Source organism: Podarcis liolepis, assembly GCF_965112155.1.
Source record: "Podarcis liolepis genome assembly, chromosome: 10".
In the NCBI taxonomy this organism is placed as follows: Eukaryota; Metazoa; Chordata; class Lepidosauria; order Squamata; family Lacertidae; genus Podarcis; species Podarcis liolepis.
The window spans coordinates 12,422,021-12,449,624 of NC_139562.1; the positions used below are offsets into that span (position 1 = coordinate 12,422,021).

Below are 27,604 nucleotides of genomic sequence, written 5' to 3' on the forward strand. Positions count from 1 at the left end.
AATGAGCACCCACTGCAAGAATAGAGCACACACAAAAGAGCTGGTTTTATTTAGTTTGAAAAGGTCTGCGTTACACCAAGCACACATCTTAACCGTGGTGGGTGAAAACTTGTACGGTTTTGGGGTCGATTACTGGAAGCTCAGCTACGGAGATATGCTAGAGAGGCTTGCGCAAAATTGCGGGGTCCAACTTTGAACGTTGGTTATCATTCTTGCTGCTGCTGCTGCTACTGGTGGGAAGGTGGCCCCTCTAAGCCTACAGGTCCTTGATGTCCTTCTGGACGTTCCACAACGTGGTGGCACTCTTCTGGAGCTGGGCCACCTCGTCGTCCTTCAGCTTCTGGTTGATCACGCTGGTCAAGCCGACAGACCCCAGCACACACGGCAGGCTCAGGAACACTTCGTTTTCAATGCCATACATGCCCTGCAAGGAAGATTTAAGAGAGAAGTTGGAAACTAGGAAATCCCTCTTAACATGTACTCTTGGCCCTGAGTGAGAAGGCTCAGGTGGCTTCCATGGCCGGGAGCGGCTTTCATCAGCTTGGGCTGATATGGCAGTTGTGACTCTAAGCAAAGAGACCTTTCTTCCATTTGTTTGTTTCACATTTATATACCGGTTGATTGTTGCAAACCCTTTCCCATATCCATGCACTGCGACATCCTGTCAAAGAGCGAGCCGGCAGTAAATCGCACCATTCAAAGTTGGAGTTAACTCTATTAGCAAAAGCACAATCGCCACCGACTTGGTGGAGTTTCAGCCCTAATGAGCACAGCAACTCATCCCTGGTAGGTCTGGTCCCATGAAACGGTTGACGAGACTGAAAGTCCCCGCCTCTTCACGGTCATCTAGGTCTCCTCCTCTCCAGGGCTTTCTCCAAGCAATCAGAGACTGAGCCTGTGTGCAGCCTGCTACAGTTCCACTCATTTCAGCCCTCTACTGGTTCTGCGAGAACAGGGGTGAGGGCAGCTTGCAGCAGCAGGAGGGAATACACCTATGACTCTTCACCAACCTGACTCATCTTGGCCTCCTGGCCGGCCTCCTCTCCTGCTTCAGCTTCTGCCTCTGCCTCTCTCTCTGTCACAGACTCTCCCACCTCACTAAGCCTGTTACCTTTTCAACTTCTGACACCTCCTCTTCCTGGCCTTCTGCCTTCTCTCCCTCTGACCACGCATTGTGGTCCCACCACCACTCCCTGTGCTCTGAACAGTCTTCCTTTGGGGTTTCCCCAGCTGGTTGTCCCCACCGTTCCTCTGCCTCTAACCAGTCCACAGCACTTCTCTCCAACAAACTGATACAGAAGTAATATGGAAGAGGGCAAAGGGATGCATTCAGGACCACCACTCCCATCTACTGAGTAAACCCAATCCTTGCCCCCTGGTGAACTAACCTTGCTCGCCCTGCAAGTGACGCAACTGTTACGACCTACACTGTTCTGCAAACACAGTCTTGCATTCCCCAAATCTACTGCAGTGAGCACCCAGGAAATGAAAAGGCGGAGGGGGAAACTGTTCATCCCCATTTCTCTATTTCCCATCTGGAAGCAGGGACGAAATATAGCAAAGGACAGAAATACAACCAAGCTATTAACGTTCCTTACCTTTACCATGGTGGACACTGGGTGAACTCGGCAAAGGTTCCCGAAGATGGTCTCCAGTAGGTCAGCAACACTCAAGCCAATGGCCCAGTTGGTATAGCCTTTCAGCTTGATCACTTCATAGGCACTACCAAAAACACATCGCAGAAAGCCCAGTTAGACCATGCAAAGTGGTTGTGAAAGATAGCAAGGGAACAGCGAAACATGGTCATGGCAAGAAAGAAGAAAGAGAAATGACGGCATTTCTAATTCTGGGGGAAACTAGCACCAGGAAAAGTCCCGCTAAAGGAGAAGACACTCTAGTACAGAGGTGGGAACTTCTGTCCTATGAAACAAATTAGGCTTGTCAATTCTCCCTGTCTGGCCTGCAAGGCTGTTTTGGCCAAGCCACAGCCACCTACCTGCCCCTCACCTGTGAAGGGCAGGTAAAGAGGAGGTAGGGCTGTAAGGAGGCTTCCACCTGAAAAGTGCTTTGCAAGCCCCGACAATCAGCTGGTTGGCAGGGCTTGCAAAGCACAGCGTCTCTGCCTGCACATTTTGAGGACGTTGTTAGGATGTCAGGTGACTGGCAGCTGGGCAACTCCTCTCTCTAGTGGGAGGAGGGTGGGGGAGATAAAAAGATTCAGCCCGCTGCCCAGATCCAGATCCACCTCTGCTCCAATTGAAGGTGTGGGGTATGTATGTGCATGAAACTTCAGGTTTAAATCAGTTAGTAGGCACGAAATTTTGAATGGCGCATGTCTGAAATATGAACAACCCAATCTCCACTAAAAACATGTGGCCCCATTCGAACCAGGCTCAGAACCCACTTCGTATCAGGCCTGGAGCTAGCAGGTGACAGTCTTGGGCACCGCCAACATCTACAGAGTCTCTATTCTGACTACCCCTCTTTTAAAAACTCATTGCAAAGCAACAACTAAGCAGTCATTCCCAGACAGCCCGTACTGCTTCCCTCCATGCCAGTGGGAACCAGGAGGTATCACTTCAAATTAACAATTTTGCCTGATTATGTACTCCAGAGAACTCAACAACCGCTCACAGTTTTGGTGATAAATGTACTGACATCCCCAACGCACCATACCTGTCAACCACCTCCTTGTGAACTTTCTTCCAGCCCTCTGGATCTTGGTCAGTCCCCATGTCAGGGTTTAGCTGCTGGAGAGAAACACCTGCGACGTTAACCCCACTCCAGACAGCCACTGCAACGACAAGAAGAGCCCAGGTTATGATAGGTGGTAGGTTCCCTGTTTAAAGGTAAAGGTAAAGGGACCCCTGACCATTAGGTCCAGTCATAGCCGACTCTGGGGTTGCAGCGCTCATCTCGCTTTATTGGCCGAGGGAGCCGGCGTACAGCTTCCAGGTCATGTGGCCAGCATGACTAAGCCGCTTCTGGTGAACCAGAGCAGTGCACGGAAATGCCGTTTACCTTCCCGCCGGAGCGGTACCTATTTATCTACTTGCATTTTTGACGTGCTTTCGAACTGCTAGGTTGGCAGGAGCAGGGACCGAGCAACGGGAGCTCACCCCATCACGGGGATTCGAACCACCAACCTTCTGATCTGCAAGTCCTAGGCTCAGTGGTTTAACCCACAGCGCCACCTACGTCCCAGGTTCCCTGTTTAGGGAAGCTTTTAATGTTTAACAGACTATTGTATTTTAGTATTTTGTTGGAAGCTGCGCAGAATGGCTGGGGAAGACATGGAAGAGGGAGCAAGCTTGTTTTCTTCTGCTCCAGAGGGTAGGACCCAAACCAACGGATACAAGTTACGAGAAAGAAGATCCTGGCTAAACATCAGGAAGAACTTTTTGACAGCAAGACCTGTTTTGACAGTGGAACGGTCTCCTCGTGAGGTGGTGGACTCTCCTTCCTTGGAGGTTTTCAAGCAGAGATTGGGTGGCCATCTGCCATGGATGAGATTCCTGCATCGCAGGAGGTTGGACTAGATGACCGCCGGGGTCCCTTCCAACCCTACAATTCTACGGTTCTATATCCTATTGGGCTGGGTATGTCCCATCTGAAGCCCCTGGGGAGCTGGGCTAGACAGACCAATGGTCTGACTCACTATAAGGCAGCTCCCTTCCTATGTTCACATATACTGGGGCTTATAGCTCAGAGGCGGAGCCTCTGCTTTGCATTCAGAAGATCTCAGGTAGGGCTGGGAATGCCCTGTTTGTAATCCTGGAGAGCCACAGCCACACAGCGAGGCAATGCTGAGCTAAGCTCAACGCTCTGACTTCAATGCCATCTTCCTATGTTCTGTACCATTCAAATAAACAGTACTTTATTTGCTCTGGCTACTGTCCAAAGGCACGCACGTGTGTCTGTACAACACAGAAGGGATCGGGAACTCAAGAAGTCCAACTAGGAAAAAAACTTCCTTAGAAAGGGATCTCCGCTCTTGAGTAGAACACTTCCCCCGCTATAGCTGATTTCATCTCTCACGGCCGTGTTTGAACTATTTTCAACAATGGGGTTGTTTGCTTTCCTTGCTCCATGTTAACTGCTTTGGGCAGGAAAGGAGAGATGTGCAGATCTGCTCCATAAATAAGCATAGGAAAGTATGATTTATAAACTCAGCTATCGTCTCCCGTGATTCGCAACAGCTCTCCAGGGAAGAGTCCTTCACATCACCTGGCAACGTTTTAACAGGAGATGCTGAGGAATGAAACTGGGACCTCCTGAAACACTGAGCTATGGCCTTTCCGCATGGAATAAAAAATTAAGGGGGGGACACACTTTAAATCTCTGGCACTTCTTGTTAAAGGATGTCAGCCCTGCCTGGACCTTTGAGGTCTCCTTGCGGCAGGGGAAGCAGGACCCTCTTCTGGAAGACCCTCACAAGACCAGTGACCACGAGGTCTCAAGATATGGTAGCCACAAGGATGGAGGACTCCACACTTGTTTACTGATTTCCTGGCCGGATCTCACCTTTTGCCCCCATCACCTCCAAGAGCAGTCAGGAGAAAGCTTCCAGGAGTGCCAATTAGCCACACATGACTGTACCTCGGAGGAGGGGGCGAGCTTGTGAAATTGCCTGCTTGGATCAGGGCCTGGCTCAGAACCAGGAAGGGGTGGAGCCTCGACTTCAATATAGCCTGAAGCTCTATTTTCCTACCCTTTGTGAACAGTGTAACACAGCGGTTCTCAACCTGTGGGTCCCCAGATGTTGTTGGACTACAACTCCCATCATCCCTGAGCTCTGGCCTTGCTAGCTAGGGGTGATGGGACTTGTAGTCCCAAAACATCTGGGGACCCACAGGTTGAGAAAGGTTGGAACATGTCACAAAGATGGACCACTTCTCCCCCCCCCCCAAAGCAGCTGGGAGTACAGAGCTAGCCTAGAAAGACTCCGTATACAGCAGCTTCAAATGTCCCCCAACCCAGCAGTGTTCTTCTTTTCTTGGGTTGCCAGATGCTGCTGTTGGACTACAACTCCCATTATCCCTGATCACTGGGCCAAACAGGTTGTGGGTGATGGGAGTTGTAGTCCCCCACACTTGGGGACCCAAGCTTGCAGAACGCTGCCCTATGGGATCGCCGCAGGTTTCGGACAATGCTGCTCACCGCTGGAATCGCCGTGTTCTCCCAGGATCCAACCGTGACAGCTGGTGGGATGGACGCCCAGCTTTTCGGCCATCAGGAAACGGAACCGAGCCGAATCGAGGTTGCAACCGCTGCCGATGACGCGGTGCTTAGGCAGGCCACTCAGTTTCCACGTCACGTAGGTGAGGATATCCACTGGGAAAAGGAGGAGAGAGAGGATGAGGGGCTGGTGCACTCAAGAGTCAACTCTCTGGCCCCATCTGCACTGCAAGTTTAAAGCACTATGATACCACTTTAAACAGATACGGCTTCCCACAAAGAATCCTGGAAGCTGTAGTTTGCTAAGGGTGCCAAGAGTGGTTAGGTGACTTCCCTTGCCTTCACTGATGCTCAAGATGCGGAATGTCCCAGGAACGAGCCAGTGCCACACTCTCATAAAAAGGTAAAAGGTAAAGGACCCCTGGATGGTTAAGTCCAGCCAAAGACGACTATGGGGTGCAGTACTCATCTCGCTTTCAGGCCGAGGGAGCTGGCGTTTGTCCACAGACAGCTTTCCAGGTCATGTGGCCAGCATGACTAAATCGCTTCTGGCACAATGGAACACCGTGACGGAAACCAGAGTGCACGGAAATGCCATTCACCTTCCTGCCACAGCAATACCTATTTATCTACTTGCACTGGTGTGCTTTCGAACTGCTAGGTTGGCAGGAGCTGGAACAGAGCAAAAGGAGCTCACCCCGTCACGGGGATTCAAACCACCAACCTTCTGATTGGCTAGCCCAAGAGGCTCAGTGGTTTAGACCACAGCGCCACTCCTGTCGATAATCAACGCAAAGAATTTTAAGCAAGCCTTCCACCACAACCTTGCCCCTTCCACATTTGCCGCAAATTGATGGGGAGTTGTAACACAAAAAACCAGCAGAGCACGAGGTGAGGGAAGGCTGGCTTAAGCAAAGATGCCAGGATCCACATTTACTTCTTGTTTACTGAAGCGGCTATCTTGTCCATCTGGATTTGTCTGGATTGCAACCAGGCTCTGGAACTCGACTGGGAGTGAGTGCAAGAAATATAAAAGGCCATGATCTAGCTACAGGGGCTGCTCTAACTGCAAGCCCAATTTACCTGGGTTCGAAACCACCAGGATGATGCAGTCCGGACTATGTTTCACAACCTGTGGGATAATGAACTTGAAGACATTCACGTTCCTCTGGACCAAGTCGAGGCGGGACTCCCCTTCCTGCTGGCGGACTCCGGCGGTCACCACGACAACCTTGGAATTAGCGGTGACCGCGTAATCTGCAGGCAAAAATGTAACTGAGAAGTTATCAGGAGCCAGGGCAGTGTTCTGCGGTCTTCCAGAAGTTGTCAGATGACAGCTCCCATCATCCCCCAACTGACGAACGGATGGGAGATGGAGTTCAACATCTGGAGGCCCAACAGCTGGGTGTCAAATGGGAAACAGGGGGGAGGCAGGTTCAAATTCCCACTCAGCCCTGAAGTTCATGAGGACACTTTGGGACAAGCCACTATTTATTTAAAGGTAAAGGTAAAGGGACCCCTGACCATTAGGTCCAGTCGTGGCCAACTCTGGGGTTGCGGCGCTCATCTCGCTTTACTGGCCGAGGGAGCTGGTGTACAGCTTCCTGGTCATGTGGCCAGCATGACTAAGCTGCTTCTGGCGAACCAGAGCAGCACCCGGAAACGCTGTTTACCTTCCCGCTGGAGCGGTACCTGTTTATCTACTTGCACTTTGACGTGCTTTCAAACTGCTAGGTTGGCAGGAGCAGGGACTGAGCAACGGGAGCTCACCCCATCGCGGGGATTCGAACCGCCGACCTTCTGATTGGCAAGTCCTAGGCTTTGTGGTTTAACCCACAGCGCCACCTACGTCCCTTAAGAGTTTGGTTTGGATATCCCGCTTTATCGCTATCCGAAGGAGTCTCAAAGCGGCTAACATTCTCCTTTCCCTTCCTCCCCCACAACAAACACTATTTACTTACAAGCATTTATAAACCACTTTACACATAAATGCTGAAAAAAGAAATCAAAGTGGTGTACAAAATAAAAATAATAAACAGTCGTTATCATTACATTTATTATCGGCCCTTTACCAGTAGGTCCCAAGGTGGGTTATCATTAAATTTAAAAAGTTTGAATATGCTGCAGTTACAGGAATAGGTGGAGCCCTGAAAACACACATCTTGAGTGTCAAAGGGCAGAGTAAACAGGTGTGTCTTCTGCATATGCCAAAATCACACAATGAAGGTGCCGGGCGCACCTCTACGGGGGTGGGAATTCCACATCCCAGCGGATGCCACAAAGAAAGCCCTTTCACAATCTATCATCCCCCACAAACTTCTGAGGGAGCTGGAACTACAAAGGCGTCTCCGTCTCCTGATCTTAACACCCAGGAGCGTCCGTAAGGAAAGAAGCTGTCTTCAAAATCTTTGTGGCCTCGGTCGTGTATATTGAAAACCAGGCAAGCAGTGGTATAAAAGCATATAAAACCAGGGTTTTCGAGCAAATGAAAACTAAAAACAGTCTGGTCTTCTGCACCGGGGAAAGCCTGTGCAAAAACAGACGCCTTTACTATCTCTCAGGCTACTTCACCGGGTTGTTGACAAGATACAGAAGACAGCAGGGAGACCCACGTACATCAGCCTGGACTCTGTGCAGGAGCTTGCCCAGGATATAAATGAAGCAGGCAAATGGGCGTTGCAAGGTCTGAGGCCCTCCTTTCCACCCACAAGAATAATGAATGTTATAATGGACTGCATAACTACATGGCCTGGCTATAGACAAAGGTCGCCTGTATGTTGAGATTCATAGTCCCTGTATCAGCTTACAAAGAAGTTCACAGAAGTTCTGTATTGCTGGTCTCAAGGGATGGGATCCGGCCCCCTCCTCTGAAACCGGCATAGAAACACAATTTGCTAGCCTCTTAGGAGGTAATTAAAAACAACAACCCTGCCTTCCATGAAGGAGACTGTTGGAGGACAGTGGTCTGTTCCTCCTCGCTCGCCTGCGTGGAATTTCCGATCACCTATGGCTACCAGGCAAGTTGTGGCCTTCCACTCTTCAGTAGCTCAGGGAAAGCGGATTTCAAACATCTGTTTCCCAATGTGACCTGTTGAGCAAGGACATAAGTCTGGCTCTCTCCCACCGGGCTCACATGGCGGTAAGATAGAATATAAAACCTACCCTTGCCCGCTATGATCTTATGTGTCTTAAGAAATAAGCTTCCATGCTGAAGATCCATCATTTCTCCCTTCAGTTTGTCTTCCAGGACATCAACCAATGCAAGCTCATCGCAGAGACCCTGGCAGCGAAGGTGGGGGGAAAACCACAAGTGTTAAGTATATGAATAATGATGATGATGATGATGTACCCCACCCATTTGACTGGGTTGCCCCAGCTGCTCTGGGAGACTCCCAACATAATATACAGAAACACAACACCACAGCGGAACATCATACATTTAAAGTGTCCGATACTTCCCTTGGGCTGCCTTCAGATATCTACGCAAGGTCGTATAATTATTTATCTCATGCAAGGGACAGTGTTTGTGCGCTTCCGATATTTCTAATCGCAGGTCTAGAGGAAGTCTATCTTGCGTCCAAACAGCACCCAAGCCTTCTTGCGTTATAGCAGAGAGGAGAAATATTTATACAGTGGACGCTCAGGTTGCAAACGTGATCCATGCGGGATGTGCGTTCGCAACCCGCGTCTGCGCATGCGTGGGTTGCGATTTGGCACTTCTGCACATGCGCAAAGTGTGATTTAGTGTTTCTGCCAAAACCCAGAAGAAACCGGTTCTAGTACTTCCAGGTTTCGGCAGGGCCCCAACCTGAAAAAATGCAACCTGAAGCATCTGTAACCTGAGGTATGAATGTAATGTAATGTAATGTAATGCGATGCGATGCGATGCGATGCGATGCGATGCGATGCGATGCGATACGATACAATACAATACAATATAATATAATATAATATAATATAATATAATATTGTACCAGCAAAAAACTGGTACCAGTCCTGACTTGATTTGCTTTAGGCTAAGTTAAATCCAGGGTTTGCTCTCCTACCGCGGATGCCCATGAGTGCTGCCCATGACACCTTGGCCACGCATTCAGCTAACGTGAAAAGGACTCCGTGCAGATATGATCATCTGGGGAGGAGCCGTACAGATCAGAGCCTCTTCTCAGCCTGGTCAAATTTGTGCAAATTTGGTAGCCCACTAAGCGTCAAGAGTTGTCCAACTGAATGTTAATTACAAAAAAAAATAGCACCAAGAGAATATACTTCATGCATCTCTATAAATATTCATAGGTGAAGGGACCCCTGACCATTAGGTCCAGTCGTGACAGACTCTGGGGTTGCGGCGCTCATCTCGCTTTATTGGCCAAGGGAGCAGGCGTACAGCTTCCAGGTCATGGGGCCAGCATGACTAAGCCGCTTCTGGCGAACCAGAGCAGCGCACGGAAACGCCGTTTACCTTCCCACCGGAGCGGTACCTATTTATCTACTTGCACTTTGACGTGCTTTTGAACTGCTAGGTTGGCAGGAGCTGGGACCGAGCAACGGGAGCTCACTCCGTCACGGGGATTCAAACCACCGACCTTCTGATCGGCAAGTCCTAGGCTCTGTGGTTTAACCCACAGCACCACCCGCGTCCCTATATATATTCATAGAGTCATAGAATTGGGACCACAAGGGTCATATACTGCAACCCACTGCAATAATGCAGGAATCTTTTGCCCAACATGGGGCTTGAATGCATAACCCCGAGACTCTCGTGCTCTACCAACTAAGCTATCCCAAGTCCTGGAATCGAATCATGTGGATTCTAGCCCTTGGAGCTTACAAAGCCAACGATGGGGCTCCACAACTCCCATCAGAGCCCAGCCACCAAGGACGATGGGAGTTGTAGTCGAGCCGCAACAGGAGGAACCCGTATGTTCTTCACACTGGCTGTTATATCGCTAAAGAAGCCCACCCATCACATTCCCCTTTTGCTGCAACAGGGTAACAGAGTAACCAGATGGTTCTGGACTCCCCGCTCCAATCTTCCCTAACCATTGGTCATGCTTGCTGGAGCTGGTGGGAGCAGGGAGCCTGCCAACGCCTGGACGTCACCATGTCAGCCCCCTTTGACTAACCAATAGTCCATGGGTAGGCAAACTAAGGCCCGTGGGCCGGATCCGGCTCAATTGCCTTCTAAATCTGGCCCACGGGTGGTGCAGGAATCAGCATGTTTTTACACGAGTAGAATGTGTCCTTTTATTTAAAATGCATCTCTGGGTTATTTGTGGGGCATAGGAATTCGTTCATATATTTTTTTTCAAAATATAGTCCGGCCCCCCACAAGGTCTGAGGGACAGTGGACCAGCCCCCTGCTGAAAAAGTTTGCTGACCCCTGCATTAGTCTCTTACAATGAAGTTGACTTAAAGGGAAGATGATGGAGCATCTGTTTTGCATGGTCCCAAGATTCTCCAGGTAGGACTGGGAATGGTCCTCATCTGAGATCCTGGAAGGCTGCTGCCAGACAGTGCAAATGAACTAGATGAACCCATGGTCTGACTCTGCACAAAGCAGCTGCCTGCATTCCTAACCAGAGAACCTGCATCTTGCTCCTCTGGATGTTGCTGGATGACAGCTTCCAGCATCCCTCTGCCCCTGGGTGCCACTTGCATGGAAGAACCTATTAACTAGCTCATTATTATTTTTTGTTGGGGGGAGTCATAATTGCACTTAGGTCTGGCCATTTATCCCACCCAAACACACACACACACACTGACCTTTTCCAGGACGCTGATGGCACAAGCCATCCCAACTTGACCGACTCCTACCACGGTGACTTTGTTGTTTGGCTTGGTGGCCGGCTGTGTCACAGGTGTGATCAGTTTGTCCTTGAGCGAAGCCATTTTTTGCTGCAAAAAAAGGAGTAACCAGATACAACAAAGGTCAATTTCCAGCTTCTTCAAAACAACCAAAGCAAGGTCCTCAAGTGCTTTCAAAAGAAGACTCCAGTTCCTACCAACATGCAGTTGAGAAATAAACAGGATTAGCTTGAGACTGACAAAACACGTGGCCTCCAGACTAATTCATTTCTACCCATTTACGTTTGCCCTACAAATCTGCAACACCTGCCAGCAGTTTCTCAACGTGCGGTTGCATAATGCCACAAACTGTGGAGTCTCAGCTGTTCCTTTTCATTTAAGTACCTCCCCATTTCATTTCAGTTCTGTCTTCCCTTCAAGGTCAGAGTTATGCACAGGTCTTCTTCCCTTGATCCGTTTTATTCTCACGATGAACCTGTGAGGTAAGTCAGGCTGAGAGATGATGGCTGGCCCATGGCTAAGCAGGGATTTAGAGCAGCGCCTCCCTAGTCCCAGCCCAGCCAAACTGGATTATATTTTATTTTTTGGTCCAGCAAATACTTCTTCGAGGCATTGCCATTAATTTGCACCAGTACAGAGGTGCTTAAAAGGCGTTAGAAGATGCAAAGCCTTAATTATATAACTATTAGTTTGATTTAAAGCTCACACCTTCCTTGAAAGGAGCCCAGGGTGGTAAACGTATCAGCAATAAACACACACACACACACACATATAGAGTTTACAACTCCTGAAAGCAACCATCTGCTCTCAAACTAATAATTTCAGGGTTGCCATGGACAGAAACCCTCACCCATCGAATGCCTGTATAAACAGGAATGTTTTAAAACTTCCCCGGGAAGTTAATAATGAGGGAGGCTAGCACACCACACAACCCAATTTATACCCTTTCCTTATCAATTTAGCTTCCCACACTTAAAGTCATGATGTTTCTCCACCGACAATTTCCTGCTGCCGTATACACGGTACTTATTCATTTATTTCATCCTGACTATCCTTCCTTTGCTTATACAGTCGTACCTTGGTTTTCAAACGCCTTGGGAGTTGAACGTTTTGGCGCCCAAATGATCGAAAACCAGAAGCGATTGTTCCAGTTTCCAAACGTTCTTTGGAACCTGAACGTCTGATGCGACTTCCATGGCTTCCGACTGGCTGCAGGAACGTCCTGCTGCCAATTGGAAGCCGCGCCTTGGTTCCCAGACGTTTTGGAAGTCAAACGGATTTCCAGAACGGATTCCGTCCGGCTTCCAAGGCACCACTGTACTTCAAGACCTGCTCACGATTTCATTTGGCTAGAATACTGTTTTGAATAGTCCGAAAGGAATTTCTATTCTTCCATACACCTTTCTTCGTTTTGGTCTCCTATTTTCACCGTCAATCTCTCCACCTCCACATAGTTCTTCAAAATCCGATCGTCTTTTCTTTGAACCTCGCTTTCTTCCCATTTCTGCGCGTACAGAACTCTGGCTGCTGTGGTCACACACATAAACAATTTGACCATCTTTTGGGGGGACTTCTCATCCTATTTTTCCAATTAAGAATGCTTCAGGCTTTCTTGGGGAATAACGATTTTAAACATCTTTTAAAATTCATTATGTATCATTTCCCAAAAGCCAGTTCCCAAAAGTCCACTGCATATTTTTTTAAAAAGGTCCTTTCTGCCTGCTGCCACTTCCAGAATTTATTTGACAGTCTTATACAGGCTTCCTCAACCTCGTCGCTCCAGATGTTTGGAGACTACAATTCCCATCATCCCTGACCACTGGTCCTGCTAGCTAGGGATCATGGGAGTTGTAGGCCAAAAACATCTGGAGGGCCGAGGTTGAGGAAACCTGGTCTTATACATCTTGGCTAATTTACTCGGAGTTAGGTATCACCCATATATCATTTTCATGTAGTTTTCCTTTAATGTATAACACGCCATAATTTTCAAATCTACTTTCCACAGCTTTTCCCATGCTGCCATATCGATAAAATGGCCCAAGTCCTTAGTCCATTGTATCCAGACTTAACCAGCTCATATTTTTGTTTTCCATTATCTTCCACCACTTTTATTGGTTTTCAGAGGTTTGGTTGCATAAATTCTGTCGTAAGGTAGAAACTGTCTCTCATGCCTTGTTACGCTGCTGTTTCTACGGGGATATACACTCGGTATTTATTACCCCTGCTATGCAAAAATCTCCAAATGAACCCGAACTTCAATGTCTAAAATCCCTGGTAGAGGACAAGGATCCTGAGATCACGTTAAAGGTAGCCAAATTCTGTGCAATTGCCATAAAACATAGGGAACAAGATGTGCTATCATAATGATTAAGGTTTGAAATGATAATTTTAGGTTATATGTTAGTGACTAGGTTTTAATTTATATATATTTTTAACTGTTGCCATATCTGTATTGTCCCTGTTATAAAGGTAAAAGGTAAAGGTACCCCTGCCCGTACGGGCCAGTCTTGCCAGACTCTAGGGTTGTGCGCCCATCTCGCTTAAGAGGCCGGGGGCCAGCGCTGTCCGAAGACACTTCCGGGTCACGTGGCCAGCGTGACAAGCTGCATCTGGCGAGCCAGCGCAGCACACGGAACACCGTTTACTTTCCCGCTAGTAAGCGGTCCCTATTTATCTACATGCACCCGGGGCTGCTTTTGAACTGCTAGGTTGGCAGGCACTGGGACCGAACGACAGGAGCGCACCCCGCCGCGGGGATTCAAACCGCCGACCATGCGATCGGCAAGCCCTAGGCGCTGAGGTTTTACCCACAGCGCCACCCGCGTCGCTTGTCCCTGTTATACCTAATTGCAAATTCAAATGTATCCCTATCGTGTTTTATGATATTGTATGTGGGCTGGAACTGGTCTGTGACCGAAATAATAAAAATCATTCATTCAAATTCTGTCATATTTAATTGCTAGTCGCTTTATCTTGCCCAAGGCAACCCAAAATGACTTACTACCAACCAAGCGAAAACAAACACACAAAGCCCATATAAATACATTGGGAGGGGGGAATACATCAAAACCTTCCCACCCACTTCTAAAAGGCCACTGATAGAATTGTAGAGTTGGAAGGGACCCCAAGGGCCATCTAGTCCAACCCCCTGCAATACAGGAATAAATACCATATTTTTCGCTCTATAAGACGCACTTTTCCCCTCCTAAAAAGTATGGGGAAATGTGTGTGCGTCTTATGGAGCGAATGCAGGCTGCGCAGCTATCGCTGGAGCCAGAACAGCAAGAGGGATCGTTGCGCAGTGTTCTGGCTTCTGGGATTCAGAATATTTTTTTCCTTGTTTTCCTCCTCCAAAAACTAGGTGCATCTTATGGTTGGGTGCGTCTTATAGAGCGAAAAATACGTTCGTTAAAGGCCAATGGCCTGGTTGAAGAGGAACGTTTTCGTCTGGCGCCTATAAATATGTAAGGAAGGTACCAGGCGAAACCTCCCTGGGGAGAGCATTCCACAAACAGGGGGCCACCACAAAAAAGGCCCGTTCTCGTGTTGCCACCCTCCGGACCTCTCGTGAAGGCGGGACACAAGAAAGGGCCTCAGAAGATGAACACAGAATCTGGGCTAGTTCATATGGAGAGAGAGGCGGCCCTTGGGGTATATATTTGTTGAAATATGAAGCAGCATATGAATTAATTAAACTAACTAAATATACATATGCTGTTCAGCAAAGATTGCTTTTTAAAAAGTTGCATCAGCATTACAAATTAGCCCCTGAAATTTACTAGTCTGCAAACAAACTTACTATTCCGAGGGGATCTGGCCGAGGACGGGCAGACTGCTGAGTAGGAGGAGCTTCTTCTCCTGTGGCCCTGATTTTTTCCTCCTAAAAAGTAAGGGGAAATGTCTGTGCGTCTTCTGGAGTGAATGCGTGGTCCCCGGAACCGAATTGCCCAGGGGCAAAAAGCAGATTGTGCTTTTTTTTTTTTTTAAGAAAGAGGGAAGGGGGTGTTGAAACAAAGCCGCTGAGCAGCTGATCTGCAAGCGATCGGGGAAGGAGATAAGGGACTCTAGAGATAAAGGAGGCTGCCAAGGAGGGGGGAGGTTCCTCAGGATTTTTGCATTGTGTCACCCCAAATTCACTATCAGATCACATAGTATGCCCATGGCTACAGCCTGCACCAAAAAAATCACGCATCCACTGTTTCGTGGGGCCGCAATGGCGCAAAAACGTGGTTACAAAGCATGGATCCACATGGATCCTCAGGATTTTTGCACTGGGTCACCCCAAATTCACCATCAGGTCACATCGTATGTCCATGGCTACAGCCTGCACCAAAAAAAAAATCATGCACCCACTGTTTTGTGGGGCCGCAATGGCGCAAAAACGTGGTTACAAAGCACGGATCCACAGAGATCCTCAGGATTTTTGCACTGGGTCACCCCAGTTCACCATCAGATCACATAGTATGTCCATGGCTACAGCCTGCACCAAAAAAATCACACATCCACTGTTTCGTGGGGCAAAAATGTGGTTACAAAGCACGGATCCGCATGGATCCTCAGGATTTTTGCACTGGGCTACCCCAAACTCACCGTCAAATCACATGTCATGTCTGTGGCCACATCATGAACCACAAAAATCATACATCCACTGTTTTGTTCAGAATATTATTTTTTCTTGTTTTCCTCCTCTAAAAACTTGGTGCTTCTTATGGCGCGAAAAATACGGCAGGTACAAAGCTACTCTGCCCTCCTGCTTACCTTCTCTTGAGGGCTCCGATACGGAGGCCAACTGTTGCCGTCGCTGTCGCTATCACTGCCGCTGCCGTTGCTATACGTGCTGAACACGTAAAGAAAGCAAGTGAAGTCACTCATACTGAACTGCCACTGGCTTTAATGCACCAAAGACATGCTGGCAACATAAGGAGCTGACAAGGTCCCTGCCCAGAAAGGCTTACAGTCTACAATAACAGACAAAACAGGAACGGGGGGAGAAGTCAAAGGCTGCGTATATCTCCTGCACGCTTACACCACAGGCAGCAGGAAGGGGGAGCCCCCCGTGAACCCAAGCAATAGTTGGAAGAGACCCCCAGGGTCATCTAGTCCAACACGCCCCCCTGGAATATTCCGTTCGTTTTTTTAAAAAATAATTTTATAAGTTGTGTGTCCTTGTTGCTCAACTTGACCCTTTTACATGATTCTGTATGTTTTGCGGCATTTGCGCATTGTGATCTGCTGTTATTTTGATTATAGATTAGTAATTCTTTATTGTACAGGTAATTGATAAGTGTGAACTGCTAGATTATTATTTGATGTTTAATTTTACTGTTTAATATTGGATCCTAATGGATTGTTGAGTATTGCTTTATCTGATATAAGTTGTTTATTTTAAAGCTATTGTGGCTTTTTATATAGGATCTGATTGTTACTATTATTTTTTTGATGTTTTATTATTATTTTTATGTGTGTTGGAAGCCGCCCAGAGTGGCTGTGGCAACCCAGCCAGATGGGGGGGGGTATAAATAATAAATTTATTATTATTATTATTATTATTATTATTATTATTGCTGTCTCAAACAGGGATCGAACCTGCAACCTTGGCATTATCAACACCATGCTCTGACCAGCTGAACTAGCTAGTCCGATTTCTGATCTCCATGTTGCATAGGATGCAGTTCGGCGGTGGGGGGTGGGAAAGGGTGGGGTCCTGGAAACTATGGCCAGGGGTGGAACTCAATGGTAGAGCACATATTTTGCATTCCAAGTCATAGGTTTGATCCCCAGCATCTCCAGGATAAGACCCTTGTCCCAAACCCTGGAGAACCACTGCCAGCCGGTGGAGAGCAATGGTGTGGGAACCTCAGCCTAGGGGCCAAATTATTCTTAAATGTGGCCCTCCAAGCATCTCTGCCTGGCCCTCAGGACCACCCCCTCCTCCCACAGGCCACCCCTCTCAGCAGCCAGGCCATGCACCCTCCTCAAATGTTTCTGCCTGACTGGGATGTGTCCCTGAACTGTGACAGAATCGTGGGGTTGGAAGGGGTCCCCAGGGTCATCTAGTCCAACCCCCTGCAATGTAGGAATCTCAACTATAGCATCCATGGCAAAGAGCCATCTGGCTTGGTGGAGATCTGTGCTTGTGTAGAACCATCAAATTCAGGCTGCCTCAACCTCGGCCCTCCAGATGTTTCTGGCCTACAACTCCCACGATCCCTAGCTAGCAGGACCAGTGGTCAGGGATGATGGGAATTGTAGTCTCAACACATCTGGAGGGCCGAGGTTGAGGAAGCCTGGTCAAATTTTTGCATAGATGGGATGTGGCCTGCTGTACAAACGGTGGCCTTTGTTGATCCACCCAATTTTCCCCCCCTCTGGCTAACTCCACCACTGGCAAGCAGCCCTATGAAGTTTGCCTAGGAGGGAATGTACCCCATAGGCTGTAAGTAATAATAATTTATTATTTATACTCCGCCCATCTGGCTGGGTTTCCCCAGCCACTCTGGGTGGCTTCCAACAGAATATTAAAATACAATAACCTATTAAACATTAAAAGCTTCCCTAAACAGGGCTGCCTTCAGATGTCTTCTAAAAGTCTGGTAGTTGTTGTTCTCTTTGACACCTGGTGGGAGGGCGTTCCACAGGGCGAGTGCCACTACCAAGAAGGCCCTCTGCCTGGTTCCCTGTAACTTGGCTTCTCGCAGCGAGGGAACTGCCAGAAGGCCCTCGGCGCTGGACCTCAGTGTCCGGGAGAACGATGGGGGTGGCGACGCTCCTTCAGGTATACTAGACCGAGGCCGTTTAGGGTTTTCAAGGTCAGCACCAACACTTTGAATTGTGCCCAGAAACCGAACTGTCCCCCTCCCCTATGTCTGCCCTTGGCATAGGCTGGTAGTCTTCAGCCTTTGCAGAAACAGTATTCCCCTTAACCCAGAGATGGAGGTCCCATCTGTTGGTCCAAGACCCACCAGTTGAAATCCAACGGTGCACACCAGCGTTTCTCATAGAACTGTAGGGACCCTGAGGGTCATCTAGTTCAACCCCCGGCCGTGCAGAAATTGGACTACAACTCCCATCATCCCTGACCAGTGGGGTCCTGCTAGCTAGGGATGATGAGATTTGTAGTCTAAGAACATCTAAGGGCCTAAGGCTGAGATGGGCTGGTATAGGCAGCTCTGAATGAGACGGGCTAATGGCAGGAGCCAAGGTAAGGCAGCCAGTGGCCGACACAGGAGGAATGAGGAGTACAGGCTGATGCACACATGTGTCTCTAAGAACGTATGAAGGGTCCTCCTGGATCAGGCCAAAGGCCTATCCAGTCCGGCATCCTGTTCTCACAGTGGCCAACTAAATGCCTGTGGGAAACCTTCAAGCAAGAGCGTTCTCTCCTCTTGCGGTTTCTAGGAACTGGTATTCAAAAGCAGTAATGCCACCAACTGGGATATAGGAGAGAGCAGCCATTGTTGCTAGTAGCCACTGCCTAGGTTCTCTCTCAGCCAGGTGAAAATAACTAGGCCTCAAAGGGATGCCTCATTCCTTATCTTCCTCTTTTTTTCTCCAACCCAAAAAGAGGTCTGGCAGCTTTTGGAAGCTCTCATTCCTAAGTTTTATGCTCGATAGCAGTAATTATTCCTGCACCATTTCCCACCTATCTTATGCCCTCCCGTTTTTGTGCATTTTTACTCCATCTCCCACCAGCCCCAGCCAGCAGAGTAAGAATCTTGCCGGCTCCCCCCTTGCCGTTTTCTTGCAGGGAGTGGAAAACATTTTATTCCAACCGGCTTCTGGGAACAGACTGATCTTAACAAACGGGATGGCGCCATGCTGTTTTTCTGAAATTATCTGTATGTTTTTAATAGATTACATATAGTTTTAATTCTAGCCACATATGACTGTGTTTTTAGCTGCTCTTATTTTTATCTGTAAGCTGCCTGGAGCCCCTATGGGGGGTGGAGGCAGGGTATACATAAATATATAATAATAATCTGGAGGGCACCACATTGACGTCCCTTGCTGTAAGTTATAGAACTGTGGACCGCACCACAAATGTGCAGGGGTCATACATACCCCCAAAAAATCCTCCACCCCACCCCCAGTATAAGATAAACCTCCATTCACGCTGCAAAACTAGCAGCATCATGGACAGAAGGACAGCGCAGCTGGGATCTACCCCAGCTACTTGTTACAGGACGGGGCATTCGTGACCTATGGCAGCCACAACACGCCGCTTCGTTCCAGATTCACGTGGCCACCCGTTCTCACAGGACGCGCGCGCCCTGCTGGCTGCATCGCGCGAGGCTCTTGCGCTCCAGCGCGCGCAAGATCCCGATCCTGGCCTGGGCAAGTCGGGCAGGATGCGGCCCGGCCCGGGCGCTGAGCGGGAAGCGTTTTCCTCGCCTGCCTCACCCGATTCTGCTAAGAAAAGGCAGGGGGTGTGCGCATTTCGCTGCCCCCTGCCTAGGCACGTGATGCCTTTGCGGTCCTTCATTTTTTGGGGGGGCTTCTTCCCTCTTGCAAAAAGGGATGAGCAGCCTCCCCCAGCGGGTGCTCCCCGTTTTGAACGCGCGCATCCCACCCCAAGTTGGCAGGGCCATTTCAAGCACCCAGGGAGATTCTGCTGTTGCAAAAAAAAAAAAAAATTAACTGTTTCCTTTCCCCTCCCCTCTTTGGCAGAGCACATGTTCGCGGCGATGGCACGAGAAACGGGGGGGGGGGGAGGCGCCACGATGCGCAACAAGTTTTCTTTTCCTCCCCCGCGTCTTCCGCGATGGTTGCCTCTGTGGCCCGGCCTCCCTTCCTCCTCCTCCGCTGAGCCAAGGCCGGCCCGAAATCCTCTACCAGGAAGAATTAGAAATGCAACTCGCAAACCTTTAAAATGCAACAAGCCTGTCCCGGGGATCAAAAGGAAAAGGCGGAGTGGGAGGTGGGTAGATTGCGCCTCTAACCACTAGGCCACCGCTCCTCTGGGCGGAAAGAAAAGGCAGGGCAGGATAGTCCACCCGGAGCCTCTTTCCAACGCAAAGGAAAAAACTCTTTTTCCTTTGCATCATTTTTGTTTTTTGTAAGTCCTTGGTTCGTTTTGGGGAGAAAAGGGCTATATATATTTTTGCAACCGCATTGACCTTTAGAAATGAGGGGGACGCACGATGCAAAGCGGGAGGAAAAGATGGGGAGGGGGAGATGGCTCAAGACCCCGGAGGGCAAGAGATCGACCTCCAACCCCCCTCTTTCTCACATTCCATACAGGCACACGCGAGTGCCAGGCCACGATGCGCAGGAGAGATCTCCCCTAACCGATCCCTCCCCACCCATTTGAAGCGCGTGAGTCCATCTTCCATTGCCAAAGGCTTTTTGGGGATGGGGGATGGGGAGATGGAGGGCCACCCCTTCCCCACCAAAAAAAACCCAGAGGATCGGTGCGTTTGCTATGTGATACCCACCTCCGGGGTTTGTTTGTGCGCCTAGGACCGGCTTAGCAGCAGCAAGAAGACGAGGAGCGCAGCTGAGGCACAGCCTGGATGGAGGAGGGGAAAGAAGACAATGTCAGCCGGGCAAGGGGAAGGAGGCGGATCCGGAGCGGCTCCGCGTCGCTTTCCTCGGGTTACGCTTTTGTGATTGGAAACCAGAGCCCCGCCCGCCCCCTCGGCTCGCGCAATCCTCTTCAAGGACGGCGCGCCAAGGGTGAAGCTGGTGCGCGCAGCCTCGGTCCTCCTTCCTCCAAATTCCTTCCTTTTTTCCACCTGCGCCTTGCCCCCCTCCCCAAAAAAGAGAGAAACGACCACGTGGGTGCTTGCACCCAGGAGGACGGGGAGGTCACCGGGCCTCTGCTCACGCCATCAGTACCACCCCCCCCCACCAGATCATACAATGAATCTTTGTTGTTCTGGCTCATTTTTATTTATTTATTCCGGCCTTTTCTCACCGGCAAAGCCAGAAGCGGCCTGCTAGATCCGCGCCTGCGGCTGTTGCAGACAAACATCTTGTGTGTGCCTTAAGACGCCTTAATTTATGGCGTCGATTTTCACAGGCTGCGTCTCCTAAACTCGCCTGCGCCATATAGTTGCAGCAATATTGTACAGTACTGCTTTAGCAGTGGGGAATCATGGGAAATGTAGTTTCCTAAGGGCGCAGACATCCCAGATCTACAGTTCCCAGGTGGTGAGCCATAATAAGGCTGGGGGGTTCAGAGATGCTACAGGACTCCCGCTAACAGAGACAGACTAACAATGCAGCTAGTCCCTCTGGAGGTAGGAACTAGGAAGAGTATTGTGGCAGTTTAAAATACTATTTATCAGCTTTTTACTGTAGCTTGAGCTTTGAAGGATACAGGAACTTTCGTGGCAATAAATCTTTAAGATGCCACAAGAGTTCCATTTGTGCTGCAGCGGGCTTATTTATTCAGCGTGAGCACCTTGAATTGAGTCCAGGAACAAACGGGTTATATGAGTTCTAAATTAAATGCTAGGCGCTAATCTGGCTGCTGCATTTTGCACTAGTTGAAGTTCCCAAGTTGTCTTCAAGGGGAGCACCACGCAGAGTGCAGTGCAGTAGTCCAAACTGGAAGTCCATGCTGATCAGCTGATCGGTAGTAACTTTTAACCACTGCTTGGATCAGCTTGGGCCTTCCCTTTGCAGCTTGGCTGGAATGCAAGGCATGCTGTAAAGGAAAACGGGCTACCTGAAGCCAAGGTGATGCCAGGTAACTTGACAGGTAGGCGGGGGGGGGGGAGGGCAGAGGAACCAACCGGCTGGAAAAAGTTACCAGTCCCTGCTGTACCTGCATGCTTCCGCATGCCCCTCTGCAACCTTCCAGATATAGGGTCTTTTTCGGGAAAGTGGGCCTTTTTAATATCTATGCAATGGACCGAAATCAACAGGTGTCTTGACATCAAAACAAGTCGGAGAAAACGGTTGCACCTATGAAAGTTGCTTGTTTGAGACTGAAGTTGGGACTTTTAATATGCTTGGGAGCTCTTCCACTGAATCATGTGCCACCAAAATGGTACTCTGCACATGTTCTGTTGCAGTTTCCCCTCCATTCTTATATGCCAATATTTTGTGCAGTAAGACAAACTGAGACAATAAGCAGAGGGACAACTTGTGCAAGTTTCTCCCCCAAGCCTGGCTGACACCACCCAGCTGCCCAGCCTCTTGGCGATCTACAATACAGGGGATAAATATCCTGTTACCCGGAGGAGCCGCACTGCTACTTATCCCGAATGTCCTTCAAATTAGAATCCTGGCACCAGCCGTCAGGATGCAGGGAATTCTTCGAGAGAATAAACACCACTGCAGGAACCCCAGCAGGCACGAATTTCGCACTGCAAAACTAGTTCATGTTCCAGTTTGGCTGGAGTCTTTGCTCACAGCAGCAAAACTCGGAGCAGGTATGGCACATCTACGTAGGCAATTGGTTTGGGAGCATCTCCAAAGGCTTTCAACCATTTTGGGTGGATTTTGCTTTGGTTTTTAATCCTTTTTTATACTGTTCTTAAGAATGCTGCCATGAGAGGTTGAGCAGGCAGAGCTTGATTCTGAAAAAGTTAAAGATTCCCGAATTTGGGAGACCCCTATCATTTTCTCTGTGCCTCGCTTCCAGGTGTGTAGGTGACATCTGGCAGATGTTCAGTGCTGCGGCAGAAGCACTCTGCACATGCCCAGATGTCCTTTCCTTTATCGCACTTTGTATATTTTTACATTTTTATTAATATGAACACACAGAAAAGATAGCAAAAGTGATGTGTAACAGATAAAAATACTTATAGAACTAGAAAAATAAAACACAGGTGCAATGGGGAGGAAAACTCAGAAAACACTGAGAATACAATACTGCGTTCAACTGGAAATATATATTCCGCATGCTTATGACAGCTGGGTAGGTGGAGATAACTTCAAGGCCAACAGGACCTGCAAGAGCTTTTGACCTTTTGTTTTACTTACACCACTATGTGCTCTGCAGAGTCCCTGGCATGGTGGTCAGTCCAGCCCTGGTGTGTGCTGCAAGCAGAGAGCAAGAATCAGTAGGGTGCCTTGAAGCAAGATGCATGCAGATGTCTCAAGCAAGAATTACCGGCGAAGGCAGTGCCGAGTCATTAAGCAATCTGACTGTAAGGCGGGGGGGGGGGGGAATTCCTTGCTGGTGACAAACAAGGTGATGAACCAGATTCTGAGCAAATCCAAACCCATGCTCTGCGTCACCCATGGGAAATCCGGGGGCATGCAAAGCTTGGTGACCCCACTTGTGGTGGGATTCCTAGCAGTGCTACACTGCTATCAACCAATTCTGCTAGCCAGGTTTCACTTTGATATTGGTCCAAATTAGGAGAAAACAAGCCAAGCTGAATGCTTTTTTGAATAATCCTAGGCAAAGTATAAGAATCACTGGAAGTGGCCTTAGCAATATAGTCGGTCTAGTTCAGTATCTTGTTTTAAGATTACTACTGCTGCTACTACTAATATTTTTACTATAGAATTATTATTATTATTATTATTATTATTATTATTATTATTATTATTAATAATAATAATACCCTGCCCTCCCCAGCCAAGACCGGGCTCAGGGCGGCTAATAACCAATAATAAAAACAAGTTGATTAAAATACAACTTAAAAAACATGATTAAAATACAACATTAAACCATTAAAACACAGCCTCTTCACAGGAGGAGAAAAAAGAAAGTGGGGGAGGGAATCAAACTGATTCTAAGCCAAAGGCCAGGCGGAACAACTCTGTCTTACAGGCCCTGCGGAAAGAAATCAGATCCTGCAGGGCCCTGGTCTCATGAGACTCAGCATTCCATCAGTCCAGAGCCAGTGTTGAAAAGGCCCTGGCTCTGGTTGAGGCTAATCTAACTTCCTTAAGGCCTGGGACCTCTAGGGTGTTGCTGTTTATGGACCTTAAGGTACTCCATGGGGCATACCGGGAGATGCCACCCATCTAATGGGGTTCCCCCCAGCCACTCAACTAATTATTAAAAACACAATAAAACATCAAATATTAACAACTTCGCTATACAGGGCTGCCTTCAGATGTCTTATAAAAGTCAAATAGTTGTTTATCTCCTTGACATCTAATAGGAGGGCATTCCACAGGGCGGGCAACACTGCTGAGAAGGCCCTCTGCCTTGTTCCCTGTAACCTCACTTCTCACAGAAGGCCTTCGGAGCTGGAGCTCAGTGTCCGGGCAGAACAATGGGGGTGGTGATGCTCTTTCAGGTATACTGGACCAAGGCCATTTAGGATTTTAAAGGTCAGCATCAACACTTTGAATTGTGGTTGGAAACGTGTTGTTGTTTAGTTGTTTAGTCGTGTCGGACTCTTCGTAACCCCATGGATCAGAGCATGCCAGGCACTCCTGTCTTCCACTGCCTCCCAGAGTTTGGTCAAACTCATGCTGGTAGCTTTGAGAACACCATCCAACCATCTTATAATAATAATAATAATAATTTATTATTTATACCCCGCCCATCTGGCTGGGCCTCCCCAGCCACTCTGGGCGGCTTCCATAAAACCAAAAATACAGTAAAATCACACGTTAAAAACTTCCCTGAACAGGGCTGCCTTAAGATGTCTTCTGAATGTCAGGTAGTTGTTTATCGCTTTGACATCTGCTGGAAGGGCGTTCCACAGGGCGGGCGCAACTACCGAGAAGGCCCTCTGCCTGGTTCCCTGTAGCTTTGCTTCTCGCAATGAGGGAACCGCCAGAAGGCCCTTGGCGCTAGACCTCAGTGTCCGGGCAGAACGATGGGGGTGGAGACGCTCCTTCAGGTATACTGGACCGAGGCAGTTTAGGGCTTTAAAGGTCAGCACCAACACTTTGAATTGTGCTCGGAAACGTACTGGGAGCCAATGTAGGTCTTTCAAGACCGGTGTTATATGGTCTCGGCGGCTGCCCCCAGTCACCAGTCTAGCTGCCGCATTCTGGATTAGTTGTACTTTCCGAGTCACCTTCAAAGGTAGCCCCACATAGAGTGCATTGCAGTAGTCCAAGCGGGAGATAACCAGAGCATGCACCACTCTGGCGAGACAGTCCGCAGGCAGATAGGGTCTCAGCCTACGTACCAGATGGAGCTGGTAAACAACTGCCCTGGACACAGATTTGACCTGTGCCTCCATGGATAGCTGTGAGTCCAAAATGACTCCCAGGCTGTGCACCTGGTCCTTCAGGGGCACAGTTACCCCATTCAGGACCAGGGAATCCTCCACACCTGCCCGCCTCCTGTCCCCCAAAAACAGTACTTCTGTCTTGTCAGGATTCAACCTCAATCTGTTAGCCGCCATCCATCCTCCAACCGCCTCCAGACACTCACGCAGGACCTTCACCGCCTTCACTGGTTCTGATTTAAAAGAGAGGTAGAGCTGGGTATCATCGGCATACTGATGAACACCCAGCCCAAACCTCCTGATGATCTCTCCCAGCGGCTGCATGTAAATGTTGAAAAGCATGGGGGAGAGGACAGAACCCTGAGGCACCCCACAAGTGAGAGCCCAGGGGTCTGAACACTCATCCCCCACCACCACTTTCTGAACACGGCCCAGGAGGAAGGAGCGGAACCACTGTATGACAGTGCCCCCAGCTCCCAGCCCCTCAAGACGGTCCAGAAGGATGCTATGGTCGATGGTATCAAACGCCGCTGAGAGATCCAGCAGAACTAGGAAACAGCTCTCACCTTTGTCCCTAGCCCGCCGGAGATCATCAACCAGTGCGACCAAGGCAGTTTCAGTCCCATGATGAGGCCTGAATCCCGACTGGAAGGGATCCAAATGGTCCGCTTCTTCCAGGCGTGCCTGGAGTTGTTCGGCAACCGCTCGCTCAATCACCTTGCCCAGGAATGGAAGATTTGAGACTGGGCGATAATTGGCCATCGTGGCCGCATCTAAAGATGTTTTTTTAAGAAGCGGTTTAATAACCGCCTCTTTCAGCGGGTCTGGGAAGGCTCCCTCACGGAGGGAAGCATTCACCACCCCACGAAGCCCATCGTCCAGTCCTTCCCGGCTAGCTTTTATAAGCCAGGATGGGCAAGGATCCAGGAGACAGGTGGTTGGTTTCACTCGTCCAAGCAGCCTGTCCACATCCTCGGAGGTAACAGATTGGAATTGATCCCACTCAACTTGACTAGACAGAACTTGTCCTCTGTCGTCCCCTTCTCCTTGTGCCCTCCATCTTTCCCAACATCAGGGTCTTTTCCAGGGAGTCTTCACTTTTCATGAGGTGGCCAAAGTATTGGAGCCTCAGCTTCAGGATCTGCCCTTCCAGTGAGCACTCAAGGCTGATTTCCTTAAGAATGGAGAGGTTTGATCTTCTTGCAGTCCATGGGACTCTCAAGAGTCTCCTCCAGCACCATAATTCAAAAGCATCAATTCTTTGGCAATCAGCCTTCTTTATGGTCCAGCTCTCACTTACATACATCACTACTGGGAAAACCATAGTTTTAACTATACTATGCTACCCCTTCATGGATCACTGCCTTCCCCTTCATGGATCACTGCCTTGCCGTGGCGAAGGGGCTTGAATAACTCAGAGAAGCTATGAGCTATGCTGTTCAGGGCCAGCCAAGATGGACAGGTCATAGTGGAGAGTTTTGACCAAACGTGATCCACCTGGAGCAGGAACCGGCAAGCCACTCTAGTATCCCTGCCAAGAAAACTCCATGGAAAAAGACAACAGGCTCGGAAACGTACTGGGAGTGAATGTAGCTCCTTTGGGACCAGTGTTATATATATGTTCCCAGCGACCACTCCCAGTCTAGCTGCCGCATTCTGAATTAAAGGCCAGGCTCTCCTCCATCATTCTCTTCTCTCAGTGGCCAATCAGATGCCTTTGGGAAGCCCACCAGCAGAAAAAAAGGAACACAAGGCCACTAGCAGAAGCCCATCAACCCACGCTAACATGGTCCATTTATCCCATACAGACAACCTTCCAGATGTTGTTGAACTTCTGTCAGCCCCAGCCAGCAACATCTGAGGGTCTCCTAACTCCAGTTCAGTTGTTTGGGCTAGTTTATGGAGTACAACAAACCTACCTCTTTTTTTCCCTTCCTCTCTCTCTCTCTCTGTCCCTCCCCCCCTGCTCCCCTTTGTCCTGTGTCCTGAACTGGACTTTTCATTATTTATGTGCCAGATGCTTTGTGATGCATGTGAGGCAAGGACAGGCATCCTGACGCATCACAATAGCAGCTTCCCAGGGTAACTGTGGTTAGGGCTGGGCACCTATGGGAAATTGTAAACAAAAGGGCAGGGGAGCCTAGAGTGAACAGGAATGGGTGGTAAAGAACATTAAAGGTGCAGAGGTTCTCTCTGGGTGGAAAGTGACACACTCTCACAAGAAACAGGGCATGACAAGACAACAAATAGGCATTGAACTCCAACTCCAACCACCTGATATCCAGTTCTGACCTCGAGATTAGACCATCTTTTTAGCCCACCTGGTCTTGCCTGTAGTCCATGCTCTTGACCAACGTCCTTGATAAGCTCTATCAGAAGGACAAGAGAAGAAGCAAAAAACCAACACATATTATAAAAAGAAAGGAAGTAGCCACAATTAGTATTACATCCAATCTTTAATGACTCCAAGGAACATACAGTGGTACCTCGGGTTAAGGAATTAATTTGTTCCGGAGGTCCGTTCTTAA

At 48.9% G+C, this 27,604-nt stretch overlaps 1 protein-coding gene across 6 annotated transcripts; it reads right to left on the reverse strand.

Annotated features, from left to right (window-relative positions):
* Positions 1-21: 21 nt before the first annotated feature.
* On the reverse strand, positions 22-27,083 carry LDHB (lactate dehydrogenase B). 6 transcript variants are annotated; one of them, XM_083461488.1, is made up of 12 exons: positions 26,996-27,083; positions 22,915-22,971; positions 20,415-20,488; positions 15,739-15,817; positions 14,780-14,860; positions 10,939-11,070; positions 8,341-8,458; positions 6,262-6,435; positions 5,161-5,334; positions 2,677-2,794; positions 1,599-1,722; positions 22-424 (listed from the first exon to the last, which is right to left on the reverse strand). In XM_083461488.1, exons 6-12 carry the CDS (start codon positions 11,062-11,064, stop codon positions 257-259), a joined length of 1,002 nt encoding a protein of 333 aa, XP_083317614.1. In that variant the 5' UTR covers positions 11,065-11,070; positions 14,780-14,860; positions 15,739-15,817; positions 20,415-20,488; positions 22,915-22,971; positions 26,996-27,083; the 3' UTR covers positions 22-256. The 6 variants fall into 6 exon arrangements, with proteins under 6 accessions (XP_083317614.1, XP_083317613.1, XP_083317615.1 ...); XM_083461487.1 differs by having other exon boundaries at positions 15,739-15,938; XM_083461489.1 differs by lacking the exon at positions 15,739-15,817.
* Positions 27,084-27,604: the final 521 nt, after the last annotated feature.